Raw genomic sequence first — 27,267 nt, forward strand, 5'->3', positions numbered from 1 at the left:
CACTCAAGTCTGGCTGTGCAATTTTTAGATTTCAAATTCTTTACTGCTCACCTTTCAATTACGTGGCAAGATAATGTTTTTCTAATTTTGAATGTTGAGAAAATTTGAAAAGGTTACTGGAAGCTACCTTCATTACAATAATGATAATACATTTTGTGTCTGTTAAAATATCTATAAAGTTTACATGTAAGTAAACGTAAGGCATGCTCGTTAATACACTTTTTTATACAATTGAAAACTATTTCCTCCTCTGGTGTTACATAGGACTAATTGGAAAAAACTAGTATTCTTTTCTATGTAGCTAAATACATAGTAGTGAGTTTGAAATTTTACTGTGCATATTAAATTCCTCTTTCATGTGTGATATAGCAGTGTTCACAGAAAAAGTGTTGAAAGTGGATAAAAAAAACTATGAAAATGAACATTTCTAAATATACAAATAAAATTAATAAGAAAATAAAATGAATTTTTGTATAACTGATGAAAAAGTGTTAAATGTGATATGAAACATTTCTGCTTATATGAAATTTAAGTGTCAAACAGCAGTACAAACTTTTTAGTAAAGTGATTTACTGTTTGATATTCGTAACATTTTTTTTTTAATTAACTCCTTTTTACTAAGCAGGTTGAGGTTTAAATGACACTCTGTGAAACAGTGTGTTCATTCTGTTTTTTTCATTTCACACTGATAATTGAAGGATATTTTCTCTTGTTACTCTTATTATGAATGCTCAGTTTTTGGGAATGGTATGTTTGTTTTAGCAAGATTTTATGAAAACAATTATGGCGAGATCTTTACTAATTTTGATTAGAGTTTTTAGTAGGAACACAAATTTATGGTAAATAAAAAAATTGACATCATCGGTAAAACGCTAAATCAGCGATATATAACAGCGATGAAAAATTGTTTGAAATATGGCTGAGTTGATACTGATGCCAACTAATTTTATTTACCGATATCAGCCAATGCAGAGTGATTCATAATTACCTCTGGGTTTCTAATGTTTATACCGGGTGTTCAATTTACAATGCAACCTGGAGTTGGGGATAGTACAACTTTTGAACCGGAAGTGGTACACATATAATCCTTATACCAAATTGAAGCCTTGTTAATGCATATATTTTTAAACTGGGAAACAATGATTGGATTTCATTAGTGTCCACTCAGTGTTGCCAGATGTAACGGGAAGTGTAAATGAAATTTTTTTACAAAGCATGAAAAATGGCGCATAACACACATGTACGGATATGCCGGCGGTAATTTTTATGTTTGGTTAGGTGGATTAGCTCGGCATCTACGGTAGTGAAAAAATAAATGTTCATTGCTACCGATAGCCAATCGGATGAGGCATCTTTAAGGGGGGACTAGGAAAATCATTGCTTTTAGAAATTAAGACTGCATTGGCAACACTGCTGGTGTTTCTGTGCCACAAAAGGTGTGTTTCAAAACTGTATACATCATGCAATTACTGAAAACAATAAAAAAGAAGCTTTGAAATTTTCATGAAAATAGTGTTACTTACATGCACCTGGCAACCATGCGATGAGATTACATCCTGTTGAGTTGCATCGTGTCAGATCCTGTGTGCAGCTGGCCTTACTCCTTGCAGGGCTGTTATACCATAGGGAAGAGTTGCATATGGAGCATATGATTTTTTTTTCCTTTAACAATAATATCCAGGGTGACCTTATGCTGTAATTGTAGGTACATGGGGTAATTGAGAAATATGATTCCCTACAGGGTCATCTGCAGGGAGTTTTATTCTAAAGATGTAAAATAGTGTGAACAGAAAGGGGGGAAGAAGGGTTGAGGAGAACAGAGCTATTACAAAGAAAAGTTCGAAAGCAAGATGAAATCCGGTCTTTGTTGCCAAGCACATGTTTTTCAAGTTTCTGCAATCCCCCTCCCTCCATATATACGCCGAATGTGCATAAATTTTATATAGTCCGAATCTATGGTTCATTCAGAGTAAAACGATATATTTGTCTGTCTACGGCAATTAGCATCCGATCTAGTCATTTTTATAAAAAACTGCATTTTGCTGAAAATCGGCTTGGGCAGCAAGGGTGAAAGAGGCTCGGGTGGCTCAAGGATAAATATAAGCCATAATATTTTTAATGGGTTTTTCTTAGTTTCCTCATTTCAAAATTTGTAGGATGTAAATCATTATACAAAATTGTGAATGGCAAAATCCGCTACAACACACTCCTTGAGGAATTTCACTTTCGAGTACCTATGCGCACAACTCGCAACACAAGATTATTTTATAAAAGGTATGCCCAAATGAAAAGGAGACCTTTGCTGTAGCAGCGTTGCATCTAATGGAAGAAGGTAAATATGTTTGCCGGTAGATGACACAGTGTTTGTCCCAGTTTGCAGGTGTAGCGAACGGCTTCGTATGCTGTTTCCTCAGTTGGCGAGAGTTGTTTTGCACGAACGGGTGCATTATTGATTCCTCCAGATCAGCGCAGAGTTGTAATCCAATTTCTTCACGCAGAAGGCAAGCATGCTACACAAATGTATCATAGGATGAAGGATGTTTACAGACAGCAGCGTGTCTGTGAACTCTGAAAGGTACTGCAACACGTTGTTGAGGCTTAAACATGCCATCAAAAACAAGCGCAGAGGTAAGCTCTTGAAGGTCATAGTGCTGCTCCAGGACAACTCTAGGCCACATGTGACCAAGAAGACATTCGAACTGCTGAGAACATTTCAATGGGAAATCCTCACACATCTTCAGTACAGCCCCGATATTTCCCCATGTGACTCCCCCTATATATTTGGCCCCTTAAAACAATTGCTGAAAGGTGAACGGTTCACCTGTGACATGGGAAGTGCAGAACACCGAGGATCCGTACCAAACCCAGGAGTTTCTACACTAAAGTCATCCACTCCCTTCCTACGCACTGGGATCAGTGCATGAATATCAATGGCAATTATGTGTAGGTATCATGTTAGACATTAACTGTAATTCACACACACTATTATGTAATGCAAATATTCTGTAATATAATATTCTTTAGATATAACAGTAGTCTCCTTTTCATTTGGGCATATCTTATACAAAAAAACCTAGACTACAAATTCAAAAAAGGTCCCTCTTTACAGACTTGCCACACAATACAATGACCTCCCATCAAGAATCGATATATTTCCCTCAGAGTTTGCCTTTCGGTCTTCTATTGGAAGAAATGTTTGTAAATAATATCAAATAGTGCCATCTTTTGCTTATTTTTTTGTCAATTTGCTATTCTCTTTGTGTTATTTTGATACTTTTAATTATTATTTTTTAATATATTTTCGCTTATTATTATTATTACTATTGCATTTTCATTGTTGACAATTTCAGTGTAAAATGGCCACCTGTGCTGTATCTGGAATTTTCTCAAGAAATAAAATATTGAAAAACACTCATAAAATGCCAGTGCTTGATAGTGCAAGGAGCAGGGGCAAAATATCTAGCTATGGGGTTGCGAATATATGTACCATTCGAAATATCCTCAGTGTGTGTGTTTCTGTGATAACTGCTGTAAATTTAAAGCTTTTGTGGTGAGTTGCAGGAAGTTTTACAACTGATAGATGCCTTGGAATATTCATTTAAGCCCCATGACAGGTTAAGTTTGCAGCAGGTTTTATGTATCAATCCACTCTAGAGTAGCACTCAGCATCCCCGTGCCAGTCTCACCTTAACCGCTGAGCTGTTCATATCACAGACAGTGAGAAAATCCGCAGTATTGCAGCTGAACTATTTTCTGCGCGCACGTTTGGGTGTATATATGCGAAAAGTTGCTGCAAGGTTAACCTGTCGCGGGGCTTAGTTTTGTACATGAGCAAAGTCATGGCAACTTTTTTTTTTCGAGGATGCAGGACCAGCGCAAAAATCTTAAATATGGAAAAGGAAGGGGACAGTGTATGGTATTATGGAATGTATGAATAATGCAGATCATGTGTATCAGATATAGGAAAGGGAAGCGAGCAAACGTCCTTCAAGATAGCATACTGCCACATGTGTTTTGAAGTCTGAATGCATGGGAGCATTACAGGAAAAAAAGGATGAATGCTACGGTAGGATTCTGTTCCACACAATTTCCCTGTGGCATTTCTCACCTTAAGAACGGCTATTTTGATACACGGATGCAGTTCACGTGATGGCATGGCAGTTTACTCAACAACGAATTACCACTGCCCTCTGTACAATAACTGTTCATCACACTGCCATCTAATGACATGTCCACATACTACAATATACCATGTAACAAAGATTAACTTTGAGAAAGAATATAGTTGCCATGACCTATGGCTCAGCCCTTGTATTAGTATGTATAGTAGACTGCTGCATCAAGGCTTTTTCTTTTGCTCGATCGTCTTAATAGTTCACACGGATGACGTTAGATGGCTTACGGAATCAACTGTTTCTTCGTTCGAACAGGAAAACGATCGGTATATGCTCAAAGCCCAGTAGTTCACGTACAACCGTAATTTGTCTGTGATAGTGGGCCTACAAATATGCTTTGTGAAGTGAAATATGCAGTGAAATTGAAACTTAACTGAACATAGTTATCATCTCCATGTTAAAATGTACTTCAGTCTATCTTACCAATATATAGCAATAGATGATTATGGGCTGAAACTACCAACACGAATTTTACATATATATTTGTATGATTATTGTCCCATTGAAATGATATTTGATATTCTATATATTTGAGTAAATCATGCACGAGCGTGGGAGTTTCGATCGAGTTTGAGCAAGCAAAAGTGGTCCAATGCAGTACTCTAATGCATAAATATTCTGGACAAATTTTAATTGTTACAAGTAACAGCATCAGTGGAAATCTGCAAGCGTATCGGCACTCATATCAGTTCAAAATGGTACTCCGCCATAGTTTAAATATAAGATTTTTATAACTTTGGCAACACATTTTGATACGCAAATTATACTAATAGGTCGGAAATCAGCTTCTGGACATCACTGGTAAAGTAAAGAACATCATGCAATCTTAAGATCTGTAACTAAGCGATAGTAAATATACACAGTTGATCCACAGGTCATAACATGTTAATCAACTCTTTTACACTGATGCTTTCTTGATTCCTGTGTCAAATATTTCACGTACATGCTATCGGAACTCGAATAACACTCCGAAAAGTACTAGTCAATCAAGCTCCTTTATTTGCAACAATCAAAACATATATAATACTATCATACATTCTCAAATTTGTACACTTGCTAATAAACACTGGCTTCTATCTTTTCTTCAAATGATAGTATGTCTGTATGGTGCCTTGGTTTTGAAAAATAATCCTTTGTCCCCCATGTCCTTGTTGTATCCTACCTGATACTGGTTTCCTGGAGCCTAGGGGAAAAATCATTTTTGTAGTGGAATAGACACAAGTTAAACCAATAATCAACACAGGCAATTTGTGCTGAATAAAAAATCAAAATTTTGATGCAAAAACAAACTGGATTTCAGGTTGAAATTTACATAATTGAAGTTTTGCTGTTATTACAATAAATATAACCTCAAATTTGATTTCAAAGCATTACACTTTTTGCACAAAATGAAATTCCATTCAGAATCATCACTTATGTCAAATGCATAGATCATTCATAAAGTTTATTATTTTTTTAAAACAAGTCTATTTTCATTCCACATTTTTTCACAGAATTACAAAAAAATATTGCAGGAATTTTGCAAAACTCAAACTCAAATTGTGTTAAGAGTTGAATGCACATTTTGCACATAATTCTGTATCACTTCGTGACAAAATGTGGAAGAAAATGCACACGTGAAATTGCATTTTGTTTCCATCAAAAAATAAATATGCACGTTCATAATTAATAAAAACTAAAAACTACATTTCTTGACTTTTCCTGGTTTTCCAGACCAACTCACGAGAGCAGTGGTTCCCAACAGGTACACCATGCCTGATATACAGGGGCACCATAAAATGTTCCAATATTTTCACTGAAATTATATGATTGCTCCAAAAATGTGCTTATTTAGTACTTCTTACACATAAAATGTTTCTAAGAACTTAGCATTGCAAGTGTTAGATATGCCTACATTCTGACTTGGGAAACTGTGAAACCCCTGCACTAGGGCAATTAATGTACATAAGTGTAAGAAGGTCACTAAAGTAAAATTTGAAAAAAAAAGTAAAGTGCTCCCCTGTGCTTTGCACCATGCCATGAAGACATATAGGGGGGTGTGGAGTTAGGGAACCACACTTTTTTGACCATGGCCGAACGTAGAGGGTGATGTGATCAGCACCATGCCCCTGGCAATTTTTACCCCCCAGTTTTTCCTCCAGGTACCCACTTATGCGATGCTGGGTGCACACCAGAGCCGCTCAAACAGGTGGAAGAAATCCCGGATCCCTGGGGATTGAACCCGGGTCTCTTGCATGTTAGTCAGATGCTTTAACGACTGAGCTACTGCGGCTGTAGTGCAATGAAGAAAGGCAGCAGCAAGGAAAACGTGTAAATATTTGCAGTTTGTCTTTCTACAGGGTTCACACTCATTTTGACAAAAGAAATTCCATAACTTTTCTAGTCAATTTTAAAATATGTTTATCAACTGAATAAAAGTTTATCCAATATTGTTATTGTTCAAAATAAACAGGCTACAATAAAGAATTAAAATATTGTAGAATATATTGTATAAAGAGGCAGCTTTAAGAAAAATTGCGAATTTATTTTCATTCCAAAATCCCGGCAAAAAAATCCCCGACTTTTTCAGTTTTTGGGAATGTATTTTCAAAATTCCCTTACTTTTTCACTTGTATGTTAATTCTAGGGATGTGCCGAAGCCGATTACAGATGTATGAAAATCGGCCGAAATTGACACCGGCATCAGTATCGGAATCGGCAAAAATCCGATATTTAAACTGGTCCAGATTATACTACAGTTTTAGCTTCTAACAAGTTTTATATTCTAGTTTTGTAAGATTTATTGACAATTAGGTTATGATTCGTCATTACTGTAGAGTTTTTGTAATAAAATTATTGCAAACTCATTCAGAGGATCAACATAACTATAAATCGGAAATAAAACAGTACATTGCTGAACCAGGATCTGCTGTTGTATTGGAAATTCAAAAATGAATATTCAAACCCCATTCAGTGATTGAGTGTTCAGTGCTGCTGAACAGATTTGAGATAAGAGAAGAAGTAGGTTACTTCCTGAAGTGTTTCCAAATCTCGTGTTTCTGAAGTTGAATCTGGCAGAACAGGAATTCATTTTGCATTTCAAAGAACTGCTTGTGTACTAATGTTTAATCTTTTGAGAATCCATGTTCTTCTTAAAGGTTCACATAACATTTTGTAGATGCAAATGTACATTCGCATCTCTTGAGAATATATATGTATATACATATGATATGCAATAGAAATGTACATAGCAAATTTATTTTTGTCATGCTGAAAATAACATCCCATTTCTGTTTAATAATCTTATGTATTGGAATCGGTTAAATATCGGCATCGGTATCGGTTCCAAAAATTATCGGTGAGTACATCGGCATCGGTAAAATTTCAGCTTCGTCACATCCCTAGTTAATTCCCTTGGCATTCGCAAGATTTAGAGATCAGTGGGAATCCTTGTTAAAAAAATGAAGCATATTAACTCACTAAGGGAGAAAGAGTTGGTTGAATGATCAATTGATTTGGTTTATTTTACTTCGCTTCTTTGAGAATGGGTGAAGAAGATATGATGAAACTGATCAAGGGACACTTGCAAAGAACGCCCATGCCTTGGCTGGGATTTGAACCTGGGACCCCAGGCATCGTAGAACAAAATGCAAACCACTTCACTGTGGGGGTCGCCAATAAGGGAGGAAAAAAGGAGAGATCAAAATATAGGTCCTGAATTGGCAAATAATATGAAGAAGCCATTTTATCTTCTTACATCCACAATTTCTCGTACAGTTTTCATACATCAAAACATCCCTAACATGCTTCAAGTTTATACTGTACTTAGTCATTGTCTACTTTTTGTTTTATTATTATTGTTATTTTTTTTAAAAAATGGTTACTTACATTTTCCATGACATTTTCATATAGGCGAAAATCTTCTCCATCACACAACAATTCTGGAACATCAAATCTTGGAACCATGCAATAGCCCAGCAAATCACCTTTCTTGTTTGCATATCTGAAAAATCCAAAGGAGAATTAGGGTTACTTTCAGAAAAACACTATAAGAACTACATAATTTGTATTCATCTCCAGATATAATTAGAATGATTAAATCAAGATGACTTAGGTGGGCATGCAATGTGGTATGAATGGAAGAGGAAAGAATAGTTTACAGGATTCTTGTTGGGAAACCTGATGGTAAGAGACCTGTAGGAATGCCAAGATGAAGATGGAGGCTTAATGTTGAGATGACCTAAAGGAAATCGATAGGGATGGAAAGGAGTGGATAGATCTAGCTCAGGATAGGGACAGATGGAAGGCCTGTGTTGCTGCAGCCACAGACCTTCGGGTTTAAGTTAGTTCAGAAAAAAAATGCCAATTCAACTTCGAACCAATACTCATATGCTCTTATTAACAGATACCAGTGCTTGAAAATTGTAATAATTAAAAGTTATTCAAAATATTAATATTAGGGAAGGGACAGATTAATTGGTACTCTATCGGTATTACCAATCGGATATATCTATAAATATCTTACAAATTAGTGCAATACATGATGCCATTTTGTTATAATTTTTATGGATATAAATATATAGTCTCAATTATATGCTTTTTTTAAAATAAAAGTAAATGCCTAAATATGCAGCTTCTTTTGCATTGCAAAAGCTTGGTTCATCTGGTAACATACATTAAGGTCAATGAACCATTTGGAATTTTAAATTGGATCAGTCTCCTGCAGGTTTCTGGTTTTGGGCTTGGGCTGAAGGACACATTCTAGTTTGAGTCTCCTGGGAGGAAGCGTGGCAACTTTTCTCCTGAGATTTCATCCAGTGTATGGGACACGTGGTCACCCACCATCGTGAGAAAATTGGGGAGCTAAGAATGAGTAGTGAATCCCGGTCATGGAAACCTACAAAAAACGACTGGGGGTTCGTCATGCTGACCACACGTCACCCCGTAACTGGTTGGATGATCGCAAGGGGGTTTGAGTTTCAATATTTTATTCTGGGCAGGTCACAAAAACATGAAATTTATAACCACACCAATTGATGGACACATTCTTAAAGTTTTCTTTCGTAATAGTCAGTATGCTGTAGTTACACATTTGGCTGCTAGGGGGCAAGCTTTGGAAGAATTATGGGTCCGACAGTGAAATGGCTGTGTGTTCAAATTTCATCATACTCGGTGACCATTGTTCATGAACAAAATTCACCCGTGCTTCTAATTATTCCCAACGAAGTCCTAGAAAATCACAGGTAACTGAACAAACCCAGAGGAAGCAGCCACATTGCATATTCTATTTCGAGCTTTAACACCTCATGATCACGATCGAAGGAAGGCTTTCAGATAAGTGTGTTGGACAATGGTAACCGAATGACTTAAACGAGTGGAAAAAATTGACTTAAATTTGAGTGCAAAAATGCCTTCTCAGGGCCGTGACCCATGATCCCATAAAACCTGCATCCTGGCAGCCAAATGCTTATCCTCTGCACCCTGTCTGTAACAAAATAGAGAATATTTCCGATTGTTGCGGTTATACAGTGCCTTTCAAAGTCGAGGTGGCCGTGGAGTGGAAGCTAGCAAGCTTGGGAATTAAGATGGCACCTGCCAGCATTTAGACACACAGATGTACGCTGACCATGGCACTGGATGCGTCAGTGCTTCAGTATCCAGGTAGCTGACGTCCAGTTTGCATGCATTTGTGAAGTGTTAACGTGTTAACAAGTGTTTTAGTTTACGTATTACTGGTGCTTTTCTGCAGTCTAATAAAGTGCTCTTACTTCCCGGCATGCTAGCTGCCGCTCCACAGCCAACTGTCCAGAAAAAAATATTCAAACCACCGAGTATCATTTTGAATTACCTGTACAGTTGGTGCAAAATAAATTAAAACCTTCACTTCTAAATAACTTGCAAGATAATTAGATAATTAGAAAGTGTCGCGTGGTATGTTTGCAGACCCTACGTATGACCAGGGGTAGAAAAATACAGGGCATACAGTCACCATACTACCTGAAAATTAAGTTCAGTTCCATTTTTTTTTAATTATTTAATATTTAGAGTTTGCTTCCGGACATTTTCATTATATTTTTCTTAAGTAACAAGTATAGTACGTGTCTCAATGTTTGTGTGTTTTTTGTATCACATGTATCATTAAATCAGAACAATAAACATCGCATTGCAAATTTTTGCACTGTTGTAAAGCCAAATTGTAAAATCTGAAGCGATATGGTAGAGCCACATATTAGAATGTACTGCAAAGTTATTCATGCGGTTACCAGTTGGAGCCTTCTTTAAGAAGGCCACTCCAGTGTAAAACCTAATTACTTTTAATCTAATCTTGTATTAATAAATAAAAGGTTTTAAGATCAATTTCATAGCTCATCTTGGTTGGATTCATGGCATTCTAAGCCAATATTTGCACCAAAATAACTGAGGAAAAGGGGCTGGTACCTAAATCATTTTTAATTTTGTCTACGCCTACAAATGACCAAAATGCCAGAAAAGTGACACTGACAACACAGGTATTATCCAATACTTAACTTGATTCTTATAAAAAGCATGAAGAAGAGAGTCCAAGATCTCTCGAAATAAAACCAAAGTTTTTATTAACAGTATCATTATGCTTGTAAACCACTTAAGAGCCATTCAATGTGAAAGTGGACAAACAAGGTTAATTTTATTTTTATTCAAAGTATCACTTATTACATATGAAATTAAAAGGAAAACTACGCAGTAATAGAAACATTAATTTCATGGCTTTTAAATAACACTGTTTCAAACCTATTACTTTTCATAGTACAAGTGGGATTTTATATGTGGTGTTTCCACTTCATTTAGTTTCATTATGTTAAAGTATTATACCATAAGAAAACTAAATTATTTCTAATTTCTTTAGTTTAAAGGATCTACTTCTGACAATTTTCATAGCATTTGCATTCCTACAAAGTAAATCATGTGCATCGTGTCACACGTGTCACAAAATTTGTCACACCTGTCACAGGCAAACATTGTTTATGAAAAAAGTATATCGTAATATTTAGAAGCTAAAAGCATCTAAACGGCAAGTAAAGTTTGCTTTGAAAAAATAAAATAAAATTGTTTCAGTAAGACCATACGTTCCACAGTTTTTTCTGAAAGACCGAGAAAGGTCTCGGAATGTCACACCCGTTACAATTACAAAAAAAGTAATTTCTGGAGCTGAAAATTGAGATGGGTAAGGAACATTCTGAAATTAAGTAAATTTGATCAAAGAAAATGAAATTACATGAATTAATAGAGTTATATATTCGAAGGTGTTAAGAAAATAATTTAAAAATGAATGTAAATTTGTCAGAATGTCACATCCGTCACAATGGAATTTTCCTTAATGTTATGTACAGAAAAATATATATCTTACAGTCTCCGAAGATCAGCCCATTCCCACTCTGTGTCAGCCCATCCATTTCCAACACGCCAATCTGCCAGCTTCTTGTCATATTTGGAGTACTTGTCAAAGTCAATCCTTTCAATGTCTTCAATTATCACTTCTACATCTCCATATGATGACCAGTCGTACACCAGCAGTTCAGAATGTTCGCTGAAAGAACAACACATACTTTCAACATTTAAACGTGATATAATAACGGGAGTCTGAATTTTTCGGTAAACATGTAGGGTGACCTAAAAGAACAGCAAATTTTGAATAGTGTCCTAGCAACCCTGGAAGAATGGTAGAACTGAATGACAACAACACTGCTCACAACATCTTGCCATTTAGTAATCATGGAGCAGTGGAGTGGTGTGCAGTGTGTCCTTGCGGTCAACAGTGTTATTTTAAGGAATGGTGACATTGCATTGCCTCCAAGATCGCCTGAAATCGCAGCATGTGATTTCTTCTTGTGGTTTATCTTAAGAGCAAGTTTTACCATACTCGATCTGCTACGAAAGAACTTAAGGCAAGAATACGAGAGGAAATTGCCAGGATTCCTGTTGCAATGTTACGTCACGTGATGCACATTGTCTCTCGCAGACTTTAAGGTAAATTTACAAATATATATTTTAAAAAATGTATTTTAAGGGTTCAGTTCATCTAAAGTCTCCTAACAAACATTTCCAAACCTTGCAAAATATAAAATATTATTGTTTGGTTTGAGATTATTAGAATTTCAACTTGCAGTTATTCACATAAAATGTTATATATAGTGAGTTTTTCTATGAACCTTGTATTTTTCACTTTTCAAAAATAGATTTATTTATATATTATGAAAGTTTACACTATTTGGAACATTTCTGAAAAAACGGAAGTTGATAGGTGTCACCATTCCCGAGATATATCAAATGAAAACAACATACGGCGGATTCTTTTCAAGATGGTGGTCGTCAGCGTGTAAATGGTAACTGGCTACTCGACTGAAAATATCTTGAACAATGTAACAAGCCTCTTGCTTTTATCAAGAAAGTCAATGATTCAGGACTTAACTGTCACTCTCTGATAAAGACACACTTGTTTGGTACTATCCTCCAATGGACACATATTTTATGGCGAATCTTTCATTAAAATACATTGAAACTTATTATCATTTTAAAGCTTATAAATTAGGCTACAACTTTTGTTCAAAACAATTTCCTATCATTTCATTTCTTCAAAATTTACAAGGCAAAAAGGTTATTAGAAATTTTTCACTTTTTAAAGATTATTTTTTAAATTACAGCATACCTACTGGCATTATCAATTTAATAGAATCTTTTTTGTAGCCCATCTAAAGATTATCTGCCTATGGCCATCGGTTACGAAGATACATTAACTGAGAATCTGCGAAATTGATGTTTGGGGGTTACTGGGAGGAAGCAGCGTGGGGAGGGGACTTTTGGGATTTTGTACTACTATACTGAAGGCAACTCAACTGGCTTGACCTTGATGGCTATTTCTGACCCTTGCTGTCCCCCAATCATTTTCGGGGGTGTGTGGTCCGATGAGTGTCAACAAACTCAGTTGCGAAGTAAAAGCAGAAGGCATCACATTGCTCTCCCGAAGCAACGTTGGCAAGCAGACTTCTGATTTTGTCACTTGTCTTTATGTGACCGTGTGTCCTCCTGCATTTCGACCTGTGGGCGGTCCTTCCGAAAAACTATATCGTTCAGGACCACGTGCGCAGTTGTACCATTAACCCCCGCTGATTTCTGGTGCTGACAATACCGTTGCCCGAGAAGACTGTTTCTCGCATTACGGTACATTTGGCAACATGTGGTTGACTCAATGCTCATTTGTTTCGTCCCGCGAACAATGTTCGGTACCTTGCGACTCGAAAATGCCCGATCTCAGTCGAAGAAAATTCAACTGATCGCTGTTTCTCAGCCGCCAGTTGCAGTTCCGTTCAGTATAGTAGTGTACTAACAACTGACCAAAATTCAGCTTTTACGTAATTATTCCAAATATTTTTTTTTTTCAATGGCTGGGCTACTACATTAGTGGAAGTAATTTAAACCAGCTACTTCCTACCTCATTTCCTTCAAATGGCGTTGCTTGTAGTATTCTTCCATGGTATTCAAATAGGTATCATTGAAAATTTTGGATCCAACTTCATATGGTATGGCTCTGTCCTTCACCCTTTGTTTTACTACATCCACAGGGACATCCAAGTACACAAATAAGTGTGGTCTCAAGATTTCAGTGATTGTACTTTTGCGAACTTCATAATAGACATCACGAGCTGTAAAGTCAAAAAGTTACATTAAATGATGCTACATCTTACTACAAATCAAAAATAGTAAAAATTGAACTTATGGTGGAGAGATGAAATGTAGGATAACAAAGTTTCAAAGATTGCATGCCCTCCTTGTCAAGTTGAGTTCGTCATACTTCATAGAGGAAGTTCAAAAATACCAAAAACCAGATTCATTGTCACCGATATGTACACAATAGATTATTTCTATGATATTGTATATTTCTATTTATCTTGTGTCATAATGCTTCCTGCAAACTGGTTCTTTCATTTTTATGAAGAGATCAGAATTGCACCAACTCGTATCAGGTGAATATGGAGGTGTTCTAGTACCTGGGAAAGTAGGCATTAAACCACAAATAGGCATTTATAGGCACTATAAAAATGCATTATCAGGTTTGAAACAACAGTACGAAGAAGTATTTTCATTGTATATGCATGAAAATTGTTAAATTAATCACCACACTCATGCCAGCCTCATGGCTCTCAGCTTTGAACCCTGCTCAGGCATGACTGTACAGTGAGATGCACATCTATTGGTCGCCAAATTGTCCATGACTACACATTTTTTCTCTTGCATCCGATGCATTTTTAAGGACTGAATGTATATGTATACTGGTGCAGAGGTTGTCAGCAGCTTGTTTGGCTTTAGTTTGAATTCTTGAAGGTCTCATTGCATAAAACAAAAGAGAATAAATGTGGTGATGGACAATTTGCTTGATAATACTTATCCAAACCAGGGATCCTGGGTTCAAAGCCTGACCTGAGCTTGAGTGTTCTTTGTGAGTGTCCCTTCATCAATTTCTCACATCATCACTCATCCTCATCTTCACGATTAGCTAAAAGTAGCAGAAAAGAAAAGTAAAATAAACCAACTCAATCAATACCTGTCCACTAGTCCTGCATGGAACCACTTTCGCTCTCTCATACTTGTTTGAGCCGCCCAGCCCCGAGGGAAAACAATCAAATATCATTTTCATGTGACAATAATTGCAGACGCATAAATGTAAAATATCCATCCACCTTCGCAGTTTCCACCCACAATCATCTGTTTCATTTTCATATATCACTGTGCATTATTTTCCTGTAGTTTACGGTTATTACAAGCATAAGAAAACAGTTTTTCTTTGTGACGTTTCAGGAGAACACACGCTCCTTTCATCAGACATTTATTTTCATTTTGACTAAAGATACAGTTATAACAATGGTTAGTGTTAGTGTTATAACAGTTATAACAATGGTTAGTGTTAGTGTTATTACTAACCATTGTTATAACTGTATCTTTAGTCAAAATGAAAATAAATGTCTGATGAAAGGAGCGTGTGTTCTCCTGAAACGTCGTAAACAAAAACTGTTTTCTTATGCATGTAATAACCGTAAACTACAGGAAAATAATTCTATAATGCAAGCAATGCGCACATACAAGAAAAACTATCACTGTGCATTGTTAAGATATACTAAATTCAATTTTCACATGAAGATGTTGCCCAAGTTCACTCAAGTTTTAATTTCACTGTATCTTTCAATTCACTATCCATATTTGACGGCTCATTATCAGACAGATTATGGGTACATGTGAACTACTGGGCTTCGAATATATGTTGCTCGTTTCACCTGTTTGAGCGTTATTTGCTCGAGTGAAGATGTTCTCAATTCTGGATGTTATCTAGCTTCGCTCGTGAAAACTATCTGGCGCTCGAGCAAAATCCTATCCCTGCAGCATTCTAGTACCCACACTCTACAATTGTGTTTGTCATCGTCCATTCATCATTTATGGTCATCGTCAATGTACAATGAACAAACAGAAATATAAGATTATGCACAAACAAGTGAAAATAAGAAGTAACAGCAAAAATATATATACACAGCGTTATCCAAAAAGAATGGTACAAAAGTAAGGTTAATTTATTTTTAAATGAAAAGAGACACAAAAGCAATTCTGGTGGGAAAGAAGATAGGAAGGTTGTAAATTTATAGCCTGTGGTTGTAGTTGACGTAAAATCCGCTAGAGGTGCTACTTGTTGTTGATAGCTAAAATGGCAACAACGAAGGTTGAGCAAGCGTAATTGCGTAATGCAATTTACACGAACAGGGGCAGTTGTTACAGTTCGGTCACACTTTCGTGCGAAATTCAAGAAACGACCACCACATAGACACTGCATTACAGGCTGGATGCAGAAGTTTGAATCAACTGGATGTCTGTGGACCAGAGCCAGTGATGTTGGAACACGTCTGGCAAGAAATGGATTATTGTTTTGACATCTAACATGTTATCCGGGGTGCTCATATCCAACATTTGTAATTTCCCATGTAAATTTTCAACCTTCCTTTCTTCTTTTCCACCAGAATTGCTTTTGTATGTCTTTTCACTTAAAAATAAATTAACTTTACTTTTGTACCATTCTTTTTGAATAACCCTGTATATAGATGATTATGACATTAGAACATAATATTATCTATGCTAATATTGAGTCTGATGTCTCTTCAAATTTCTCTGAAATTGGTATTTTATTTGAATTTCCAATTTCCTTTAAAATTTAGTCTGAATTTCCCTGCAAAACATAAATTTTCACTTCATGTGGCACTGAGGTAACCCCATTTCAATATTGTACACATCTGGAACTGATTCAAGCAAACTATGCCTGTGCAGGGTGGCTACCAGTGAAGGAAATCATGAAAGTCAAGAAAAAGTAAAAAATCAACAAGTAGGTCAAGATGTCAAGAAATTATACCAGAGGTCAAGAATTTTTGCCATCACAATGATTGACTGATTTAATATATTTTACTTTATTGCCCCTTTTGGCTACTCATGAAGATGGGGATAAATGGTGGTAAGATGATTGATCGATTGATTTGCTTTATTTTACTTCGCTGCTTTTGTGCCACTTTTGGCTAATTTGCAAAGATGGGGATGAGTGATGACATGATGAAATTGATGAATGGACACTCACAAACATCCATGCCCAGGCTGGGATTCGAACCCAGGACCCCTGTCGTAGAGCGATGTGCTAACCACTCCGCCACAGGGGCCGGTGGTGGTAAGTTGAAATAGATGAAGAGACAATCATAAACATCAGGGACGACACAACACACGTCCCATAGACACTAGAGCATCGCTTGTCTGCCAAATTCACAGCTTCAGTTTTCATCTTAACCAGCATTTTGGTGGGGAGTTTTCATTGAATAAAAAATATTTATTTTCTTAATTGCTAGTTTCAAACTTTATCTAAGCAAGGTTCGATTAAATAAAGGTTAAGAAAAACATTAAAATGTCAAGAAAAAGTTAAGATTTTGGAGTTGTTATTTTGGTAGACACCTTTGTACATCCTGCATTTTACTTCAATTTCGTACAAACATGTAGTCATGCACATTTCTGTGTTGTTACACTCCCATTAATTTGCAACAAAATTATGACAAGCCAGAAGTGTCTGAGACTGTACAATAATTACGCAAATAAAAAATTAAGACACTAAAAATAATGCAAAGCTAAACATAACTGAACTGAAATTAAAAAATTGTTTGTTCTTTATCATATACAACATGTGAAGGATTGAGAGCACAATTGGCGTAACTGGGTTTTTTTTTGTTTTTTTTGTGGAAATTGAGTTCCATGTATAACTTAGAACTGAACTATCAACATTTCAGTGCTAGAAGTAAGTACCTCCTAAGTTTCAAATTCTTTCTGATAGATGCACCACTATGTTTGCGCTCCAACAGCTAAACATATTTTTCAACACTGTCTTGAATGAAATTACACCATTTATGCTCTGAACCACTCATATGTTAAAACTCGTCGCTTCATAAGACACCTACCTCCTCTACTCATGTAGCCTGACTTGCACATCGCTTCAACAAACACAAAGTCACTGTATACACTCCTGTCCAAAACAACTCCCTGTCCTGCAATCAACACAATAACATATTATTACTCAATTAGCTAACTTATTACAAACTAACAAGTGTGGACTAATAAAATGCATATGAAGTAACGAAGAAATAATAAAACTTATAATTCGTAAGGAAACATTTGTCTTCAGAAAAATGCATGTATAAAAAATTAAGTGAAAAAAATGTAATTTGAATTTGAATTTAAAATTTTGGGTGCGTCAGCACTAAGGTTATTTTGCACCCGTCACATTATACGGGGTCCAGCCCCTTATCGTTACACATAAAAACTCTAACGTTGCATAACTAAAATCATAAAATATAAAAATCTTCTGACTTTCGTTAAAAGCTGAGGCTGTAAAGGAGCACTCAGCACGAATAAGGACAAAACACAGGACAACACAAACAAAATCATACTGGCCATGGGGCCAGTCGCCAGAACCTCGTTAGTCTGCAGTCCAGGGTGTACTAGGTGGAAGTGAGGTTGACTATTCGATGCACTACATGGAAGGAGCACCCCTTACACCCCTGAAAAAAATGAAAGTGGTCTTTCGTCGGGTCACTTGGGGTGTGGTGGTTAATTGGGGCTAGCATTATTCATGCTTTTATCCATTACGGAAACTATAGTGCAGGGCATGAAATTTCTAGTTTGAAATCAGTCGCCGGACTAAAATCTTTGGTCGCCACTATTTTATATTGATAAATAATAAAAATATGAGCAATTATTAAAAAGTTAGGAATTAATGTTTGTGTAGTGCTGTCATTCTGCACTGAAGTACCACTTATCAATCGCAGCTGCTGGGTCAAACTCTGACAGGGAAGAGGGGGGGGGGGTCCGTTTACGGAAACTCTGAGCAAATCATCCAGTGTCTCAGTCTTCAGAGAGTTCCTGTAAGTAGTCTTGAGTCTGTTGTGACAGCTGAAACCTCTCTCACATGAAGCTGTGCTCACTGGTAGAACAGCACAAAATGTCAAAATCTGGAGCAAATTGGGGAATCTTGCCGAACACTCCACACTGTGGATCTTCTCCAGCGTCTGATTCAAAGCTAGAGAAGAAAACAAATGTTTGTATTCTGTCCACTCTGCTGACAGAACACCCATTTTCTCATTATAAAGGCTTGGGTTCAAGTATATGTAGAGCTTCTTTATTTCTTCTATCCCAAACTGAAGAATATTTTCTTTGGGAGGCCAACCCAAGGTGTCGAAAACATGCAGAGATGCAATCGCATCTGTTGATATAGATTGCAATCTTTGTGATGTACACCTTCGCATTGTTAATTACGTTTCCTCTAACAGTCAAACTCTCGCTCTCCGTTTTGAATGTTTGTGAGCTGCACATCCCTGATCTTCCCTGAAATGGATACATGATCCAAGAAATCTTGCTCGCTTGGTCCAACATTAGATTCCAGGTCAGCCAAAACTGAAATACAGTGTTCAATTCTTATTTTCAGAGATGAAATCAAAAGATTCTTATTTTGTAGTGCCAGGCTTAAAGGGTTCAATTTCCCATAGAAATCCAAAAGGAAGTACAGAAGCTTAACAAATTTAAATTGCTTCAAACTTTTCAGCAAATCCTTAGCTTTAGCGCCATCGTTGTATTTTCTGTTCAAGATGGGTCACAACAGCTTTCCATGATTGCAAGAGAGCTCTTACTGCACGTTATTTGCTGGCTAACCACCTAATAGTGTGGATATCACTGAGTTTTAGAATTTCTTCTATAACTTCTGCCGTTTCTCTCAAGAGGTGAAGTCTTGAGGCATTTTTGACACACATTTGAAACAACGAAATTTTAGTCGCCAACCCAAAACTTTTGGTCGCCAATGGCGACCTTGCGACCGGAAATTTCGCGCCCTGCTATAGTGGCCATTCTTCTTAGGAAACGGATGATTCTAACATCATCTTATCCAAAAGAAATGGGTTTGTGTAGAGTGTTACTTTTATGAAAGGAATAAATACACTATTATAGCTAGATGGTTGTAAATTTATTAAAGAACACATGTCTTCATTAGTATAAGGAAGGAATCATTTTAGTGTGTTATAATATTAACCTGTGTTCATGGTAATGAACAAATTCTGATGCTGCAAGGATAGAGCACTGAGTTCCAAGGAAAAACTAAGATAATACATAATTGTCTTATCTGAGTGTTCTTTTCCTCTTGAGCGGGGAGGGGGGCTTCTGTATAAATTCCTCAAGAATTCTATGCAATTCACTACAATTTTCCCTTTCTATGTTCAATAGTGTCTTGCCTTATGGTTGATCTTAGCCACATTTTCAGAAGTTTCATTGCAGCAAAAGACCGTTCAGTTGGGAGGGGCTAATGTCAGGCTCCGTGGGTCTTAGCACCCCCTAGCCCCTAACTAACTAAGCCCATGCCCCCAGGTACCTATTGATTTGAGGCTGGGTGAGCCCCAGAGGTACTTTACGCAGGGACAAAACCAGAAAACTCCCTATCTTAGATCAGCCACCCTGGGAATCGTACCTGGATCTCGGGCCCTACTGACTACACCAACACAGCTCTACAAAATAAAAAGGGAAACGGTAAATTCCCACCAGGAAATGAAAATGGATCCCTTGAAAACAAGGGTTAATCATGTGTTGTCATGAAGGCCAAGCCATTCCTGCAGACACAGAGCTCTTTTACCCCAGAATTCATTCTAAAAAGTTCTTGAGGAAAACCAGGGGTTTCTTTCAAAATTCCTGTAATATCCAGAATTGTCTGCTTCTGTCTAATGTACACATTTTATTAAGAGAAAGGATACATCAACATTTGTTGTTTCTTGTTTATTGGTTTTCTTGAGAAATCGAGGGTGTTGGTTGCGATCACGGACCTGCTTATTTTGCAAGTTCTACACGTGAGTGCCAAATTTTAACTGCAGATTCGTGATTACGAGGCCTAAATTATTGAGTATATGATGTATGAAAGAAATTGGTGAATTGTCCGGTATTGTAAAATCATACCTAATGAGGAATAGAAGGTTTGGACTTCTTTATAACATTTCATACATTAGTTCTTTCACACATATTGTATACTTTTATTATATAGCTGAAGCAAATCATTGGAAATAATACTCTTGATGACAGGGTTTACATATCCTTCAGAAATAGGATTTGCTATAATGTTTGTGACCCTCTGTACCCCCATGAGACAGTGGACACTTTAGTGTCATTTGTGAAGATTGTGTTCTTGATATGAATATTTTCAGTTTGTGATTCACAGAGATGTATTATGCTGAAGTAATAAGTGGTTTTATGTAGGACTATTTATTACATTACAGCATTGCAAACTACATGTAGGGAATTATGGATTATAATTGAGCGGTTCGGAAGTAAAACTTGATAACCCACAAAATTATGAAGCTGTGAAAGCTCGGCCATTGCATTGTGGCTTATGTAGTACCCAGCAGCCATTCCAGTTGTCACGGACGTTACAGTTTTACTAATTTAAAGCTCTTATCATTAAAATTAAATGTATTTTGTGAACCTTTTTAAACATGAAACACAGTAAATGATGATGATCTCCCTACAGAAAAAACTATGTTGAGTAAAATGTATTACTATTCCGGAAACTGAAAAAAATGTTCAGTCACGGATGTCACAGAATTTGTGAACTCACATTACAGGATGTGAACTAAAATTTAAAAATCCAGGTTACTGCCTGACACAAAATTCATTTTATACTCATTGTGTTGATCTGCAAGCTTTACAGGTTCTAGTTCTGATCTATTAATTCACAAAAACGAAAAGGAATTGATTTTATAATTGCTTTATTCATGTCACGGATGTTACATGGAATTCGTCACGGATGTTACATCTGACATAATATATGATAGACAGTTAAGATTTGTACTGTTCTACCTTTCTTAAATTAATAAGATTACATGGTATAATTAACACAATTATGCAGACACATAATTAGGTCTCTAATTAGAAATCAGAGCAAATAATTTTATTTATTGGAAGAAACCATGGATTGAAGAAAAGTCTTGTGTGGTCATTATCCAATTTGTAATTATTATAACACAAATAGGATTTTAAAGACTTTTCTTAAAAATAAAAATCCTACAAGCAGATTTTGCTTTTGAAATCATAGATAACTCTACTTCCATTTTCCGTTATAGTTGGATTAGATAGAATGCGGACCACCTGCTTAATGTTTATTTATTTTTCATCCTCTTTATTAGGTACGAATAAATTGCCAGTTTTTCCATACTGCTTCAAGAAGATCACACGTAAATCACCACTGTTTCGCAAAACACTTGTCTGACACACTGCAACATAGTTATGGCTAACCTGAGTCTTTCCATGACCAGTGATGCAGACTTCAACGTATACTCAGGAACAATATTCACATTGAGTTCACATAAGTCTAATTCTTCGGTTTTCGAGTTATGTCCAAGTTCATTTATGTTGTTTTCAACAGATGCATCATCATCATCACAGTCATCAGAATATGATTCAGATCAATTTTCTTGATTTGATGTATTTCTTGTATTCCTGGTGCTGTTCGCACGTACTCCCATCGTTTGTTCAAATACTGAAGTTTCTTCTGTCTCTTGGTTACAAAAAGAACCTCAGTTGACTTACATTGAGCTTCAGTGACTTTGAAGAATTCTTCAGCATTTTGAACAGTACAAAGTAGTGATTTTACTGCTATTGAAGAATATGAGCCCAAAGCTGAAGGGTTTGGAGGTGGTATTGGTCTTCATCGCTTCTGCTTTTTTCCTCCTCCACTCCTGTATGCTCAATCTAGTCTTTTCTCAAATTCAAAAGGTTTTTGTCTTTTGCACACTTTTCCTTTTCTTCTTGCCTTTTTAACCTATTTCTTTCTCTATCCTTTTCCAAATATGCAGCCCATCTCTCTAGATTTTCAGATTTAATTTTAGCTCTCATTTTTGCCATTCTAGGAGCAGACTTTGCAGGTGGCATTATCTGCAACAAGAGAAAACATAAACTTGGACCAAATTATAGGTTATTTTAGGTTTCTGTTAGATACCACTGATTTTAAGGACATTTCATTATAACATAAAAAATAAATTCTAGATGGAACGAAGAAAAATAATTTCATTTTACTCTATGACTTAATAAAATCAAGTTCTACACATCAATAATATATTTTAAATCTCTCTGAATTATACCAGTAATAGGTTATGTAACATGGACTATAGTTCATAAAGTTAGACAACCCAAACCTAAAAGTACCAGTGGTGATAGAAATGTAACATCCGTGACTTGTAACATCCGTGACTTGTAACATCCGTGACATCTATTTTATTCTTATTTAAACTCAGATAATATCTTTAAGATGGTAGGATGCAAGTATTTTACTAGAATGTCAACATTATCTACTTTTGACAAAAACAAATTTAGTTCAGTTCTGTATTTTTAAAAAGTATCTTCTTTTTGTCACGGATGTTACACCATGTACATCTAATTACTGTTTTACATTTAATTCATAAATTTACTCACCTTGGTCTCTAAAATTCAGTGTGTAGACTCTCAAAACATAAACTCAGCAGTAAACTTGATGAGAATGGAGTTAACAGTTGAACTGCATGTCTATAAGGGAGCTGCCAACTTAGTGAATGTTACTGGCCATGTATTGCCAACTAAAAGCAGCTATTTCTTGTAACAATAAAACATATCAAATATATTATTTTTCAAAATATCTCAGCAGAATGCTTAAATGAGAAGTTTTATCTACTCATTGCATGCAAATAGAACATATTTTTGATTATTAATTTTTTTTGGTATAATTCCCTCTTTACCCGGAATGGCTGCCAGATACCCCTGTATGTTTGTGCCAATTTCCGCTACACTTTAAATCCAATATGCATCTGTCAAACACTAAACTGCAATATTACCCAAATATTTCTGAAATGAGATGCACGTGCATGTGTGTCGGTGTGTGTATGTATATGTCTGTCTAGGTTTAGATTTTTTTGTGTTTACTTTTCCTTTCCTATTTTTTATTAGTCTTATTTTTTGTATATGCTTCTATCAATGAAAAATGTAGATGCAATATTGGTCAAGTGGTAGAGAACTCCCCCTTCCCTGCCTTAATTTTTCTGTGAGAAATAAAGCGAAATAAATAAACAGACTTTGTTCACTAATGTTTGTGCAAGAGGACACTGTGCAGCAACTATACCTCATATTATCTGAGGTTTAAATGGACTGTGGGCTGCCAAGTTTCACTCCCAACCCACTCAAATGTTATTTGGGTAACAGTTTACTATCCTTCGGACACCTATAACTTCTTAGTTTCATCAATTTTTGACATTCGTACTTACCTATCTGCTTCGCGGAACATTCCGTGAATGGTTTCTGGGGCTATCCATCCTGGAATCGGTGGGAAATTTAAACTGAAAAATTATTTTCGTTTGAAATTTCTGAGTCCAAATTTCCCACCGATTCCGGGCTCTGCCCCTGGAGTACTTGACCTACCACTAACGCGGCCCCACCTCCGCTCCAGCTCTCTCTATAGAGTCCCTGTTAAAGGCATGTTAGAAATTGGCCGGAGTCACCTGCCCCCAAATGAGTTCCAAACTTTTAAATTTGAAGAAATCCGTTTCCAGGATACGTAAAACTTACCTGAATTTCACCACGCATTCACGACACGTCATATTAGGCATATACCCACAGCCCATTCCTTCTAACGAGTAGCTTACATTCACTGCCACATTTTTGACATTCCTTTCCTTTCTTCACGATCCCGTGTTCAATTAAATTAAAAAATCCACTGGATTTTCCACACCTATCAATTTCACCATGCATCCACGACACGTCATGTTTCTAACTTTCGTTGCAAACACAGACAGTTCGAAACACTGGATACCCAATGAACATGAACAAAACACAATCATGACGCGTGATGAGGTATGAAGGTGTACGTGCCAAAGGCTATTGTCCGTCGGAGAATTAATTTACAGCAAAGAACATGAATTTCCGCTACGAAACATTCCCACATCACACAAAACACCTTCCCGATGTTAGACAATGCTACAGGAACTTATTACGGTAAGTAGTTTCTTCGGTACTAATCTGATATTCACCGGACAGATTTCTTCATTTTTACAGAAGAAACTACTTACGGTAATAAGTTCCTGTAGAATTGTCTAACATCTGGAAGGTGTTTTGTGTGATGTGGGAATGTTTCATAGCAGAAATTCATACGTAAATATGCGATATCGCCCGAACGGATTTCTTCAAATTTACAGGAGAAACTACTTACTGAAATCAGTTTCTGTAGCATTGTCGAAGTTCTTGGAGGTATTTTCTTTCGCGGAAACTGAAAACTTCACCATAGAATGCTGCAGAACAAGAAATAATCACTTTTATGTAAAGAACTTGCATTTTCTGTAAAGTGACAACATTATGTTGACACTATTTTATGGAAAAAGGCATAACTTCAACTTAAAGAATCTTCCGCAATGCAGAATAGGTAAGTATCAATGCCAAAATTAATGAAATAAACGAGTGAGAGCTGTTCGGGCGATATCGTATAATTACCAATTCATGTTCTTTGTTGGAAATTAATTCTCCGACCCACGAACCATTGACGTGTGGTTAGGTTAGTTTCGGTTAGGCAAACATAAGTTAATATTATGTGAAAAATTGCAATTACTTTGATCAAAAAAACGTGAATACACCTTAAAGAATGTTCCGCGAAGCAGATAGGTAAGTACAAATGTCAAAAATTGACAAAATGAAGAAGATATAGGTATAAAAAAAAAGGTAAAGTGTTCCACTGTACTTAGCACCATGCCATGAAGGCGTATACGGGGTGTGGGGATAACGCCCCACACTTTCTTGATCCGGTCGTGAGTGGGGGTGATGTGATCAGCATCATGCCCCTGACTGCCTTTACCCCCCAGGTACCCCATGTTATTCGACGCTGGGTGGGCACCGGGGCCACTTCCAACGTTAGAAAAGTTCCCGGATTTGAACCGGCTGGGGATCGAACCGGGACCTTTAGCATGGTAGTCAGACGGGTTACCGACTGAGCCACCGCGGCCACCAGAAGTTATAGGTGTCCAAGGAATATCAGATTTTTACCGTTTCTTCTGCAAAAGAAGAAAAAATGTGTCAGAAGCATAGTAAATTAGTACCTTACGTACAAATATGGTATAATTTACACGTTTTTAAATTTTATTTTGCGGGAACCTACAGTAATTTACGTATAAAACAGAATTACACTGAACTGAGTTACGTATAAAGCACTTTCAAGTGTATACGAGTCATCACGTGACAGCTATAGGCAAGACCAATCCAGAGTTAACACTGCGATTGTTATACAGATCACACACAATTGGTCACATTCACATGCCACTGGCATTTGCCAACATTGTTGACCTTTGCTCTCAGTGTACCTTCCTGCAACAGTACAGGAACTCTGTTTGTTCACAATTTATTTGAAAAAGATTCATTGTTGAATATGCACTTGATACAGTGCTTACATTTCACTGGAGGACAACAGTAATCTATGCCGCCATTGACATGAGCATTTTCAGACACACAGGATTTTCATATGAAGTCCATATTTCTAAAATTCAAATGGAATTCACTAGATTTAGAATTATCTCCTTTATAAATTTTTGTTAAGTGAACCAGGATACTTTGGAAAAAAAATCTCGCTATAAAAACAAATACATTTACACAAAAAAGGTGTAACCGGTAATATTCGATAGGCTAGATAAGAATAGTGATCTGTGCAACCAATGACAAGCATTTTTTCGACCACAGTGATATTAAAGCAAGGAAATCCAAACTCACCTGTGCTCAGCAGATGAGCCAAAGCATCAATATATTGTTCATATCTCAGTTGATACATTTTGAGCTGAAATTGGGCTGCCAACGTATGGTTAGGATTTTTACAAAAATCTTTTACGTCAAAACTTCGGGTACTTTCTGGAAGTTGTGGATCTAGTTGTCGAAGATCATAACCATACGAATTGATATACAGCAAATCCATGTTAGCCTCTGCTACATAATACATATCAAATTCTTCTGCTAAATGTTGAGCTACACATGTTTTACCAGCAGCAATAGGTCCATCAACAACTATCACCTTGGTATTTTCATCAAAGCGATGAGTTGTTCGATCATAAAAGCCATGCAAAAAGTGATACATCTTTTCCCTGTAAGGCCATGGCTTCGGTTTCTTCACATCTGGATCTCTGAAAGCTTTGCTTGTGATCGATTTTGTCAATGTTTGTTCTGTAAATTTGGGCTTTGCTGCACATATGGGTTTCAATGCTTCTGCACAAGGCGAGATACCGAAACATCTCATTACTACACAAGATCTCAACATAACAGACGCCATGTTGACCTTCCGAAAGTAATAAGTTAAGGACTATTTATAAACTTGTTATATTTCCACTCTTTCTATAGATCTTAATAAATTACTTCTCTTGAATGCTTCACCATACCATAATACAAACTACTTCATTTCGCAACACACTATCAACACTTTATTTTGTTTCGTGTACTACAAACTTAGACAAAACACAACACACAACAGGTACAGCTTTCTGCTGAATTG

At 36.5% G+C, this 27,267-nt stretch overlaps 1 protein-coding gene across 1 annotated transcript; it reads right to left on the reverse strand.

The window, feature by feature from the left end:
- Positions 1 to 5,151: 5,151 nt before the first annotated feature.
- ND-42 (NADH dehydrogenase (ubiquinone) subunit ND-42) lies at positions 5,152 to 27,267 on the reverse strand. The gene is made up of 6 exons (XM_083144478.1): positions 26,499 to 27,267; positions 17,657 to 17,743; positions 13,621 to 13,831; positions 11,539 to 11,718; positions 8,043 to 8,157; positions 5,152 to 5,358 (listed from the first exon to the last, which is right to left on the reverse strand). The coding sequence occupies exons 1-6, from the start codon at positions 27,046 to 27,048 to the stop codon at positions 5,260 to 5,262; spliced, it is 1,242 nt and encodes a 413-aa protein (XP_083000604.1). The 5' UTR covers positions 27,049 to 27,267; the 3' UTR covers positions 5,152 to 5,259.

Source organism: Lepisma saccharinum, chromosome 23 (genome assembly GCF_977018435.1).
Source record: "Lepisma saccharinum chromosome 23, izLepSacc3.1, whole genome shotgun sequence".
Lineage (NCBI taxonomy): Eukaryota > Metazoa > Arthropoda > Insecta > Zygentoma > Lepismatidae > Lepisma > Lepisma saccharinum.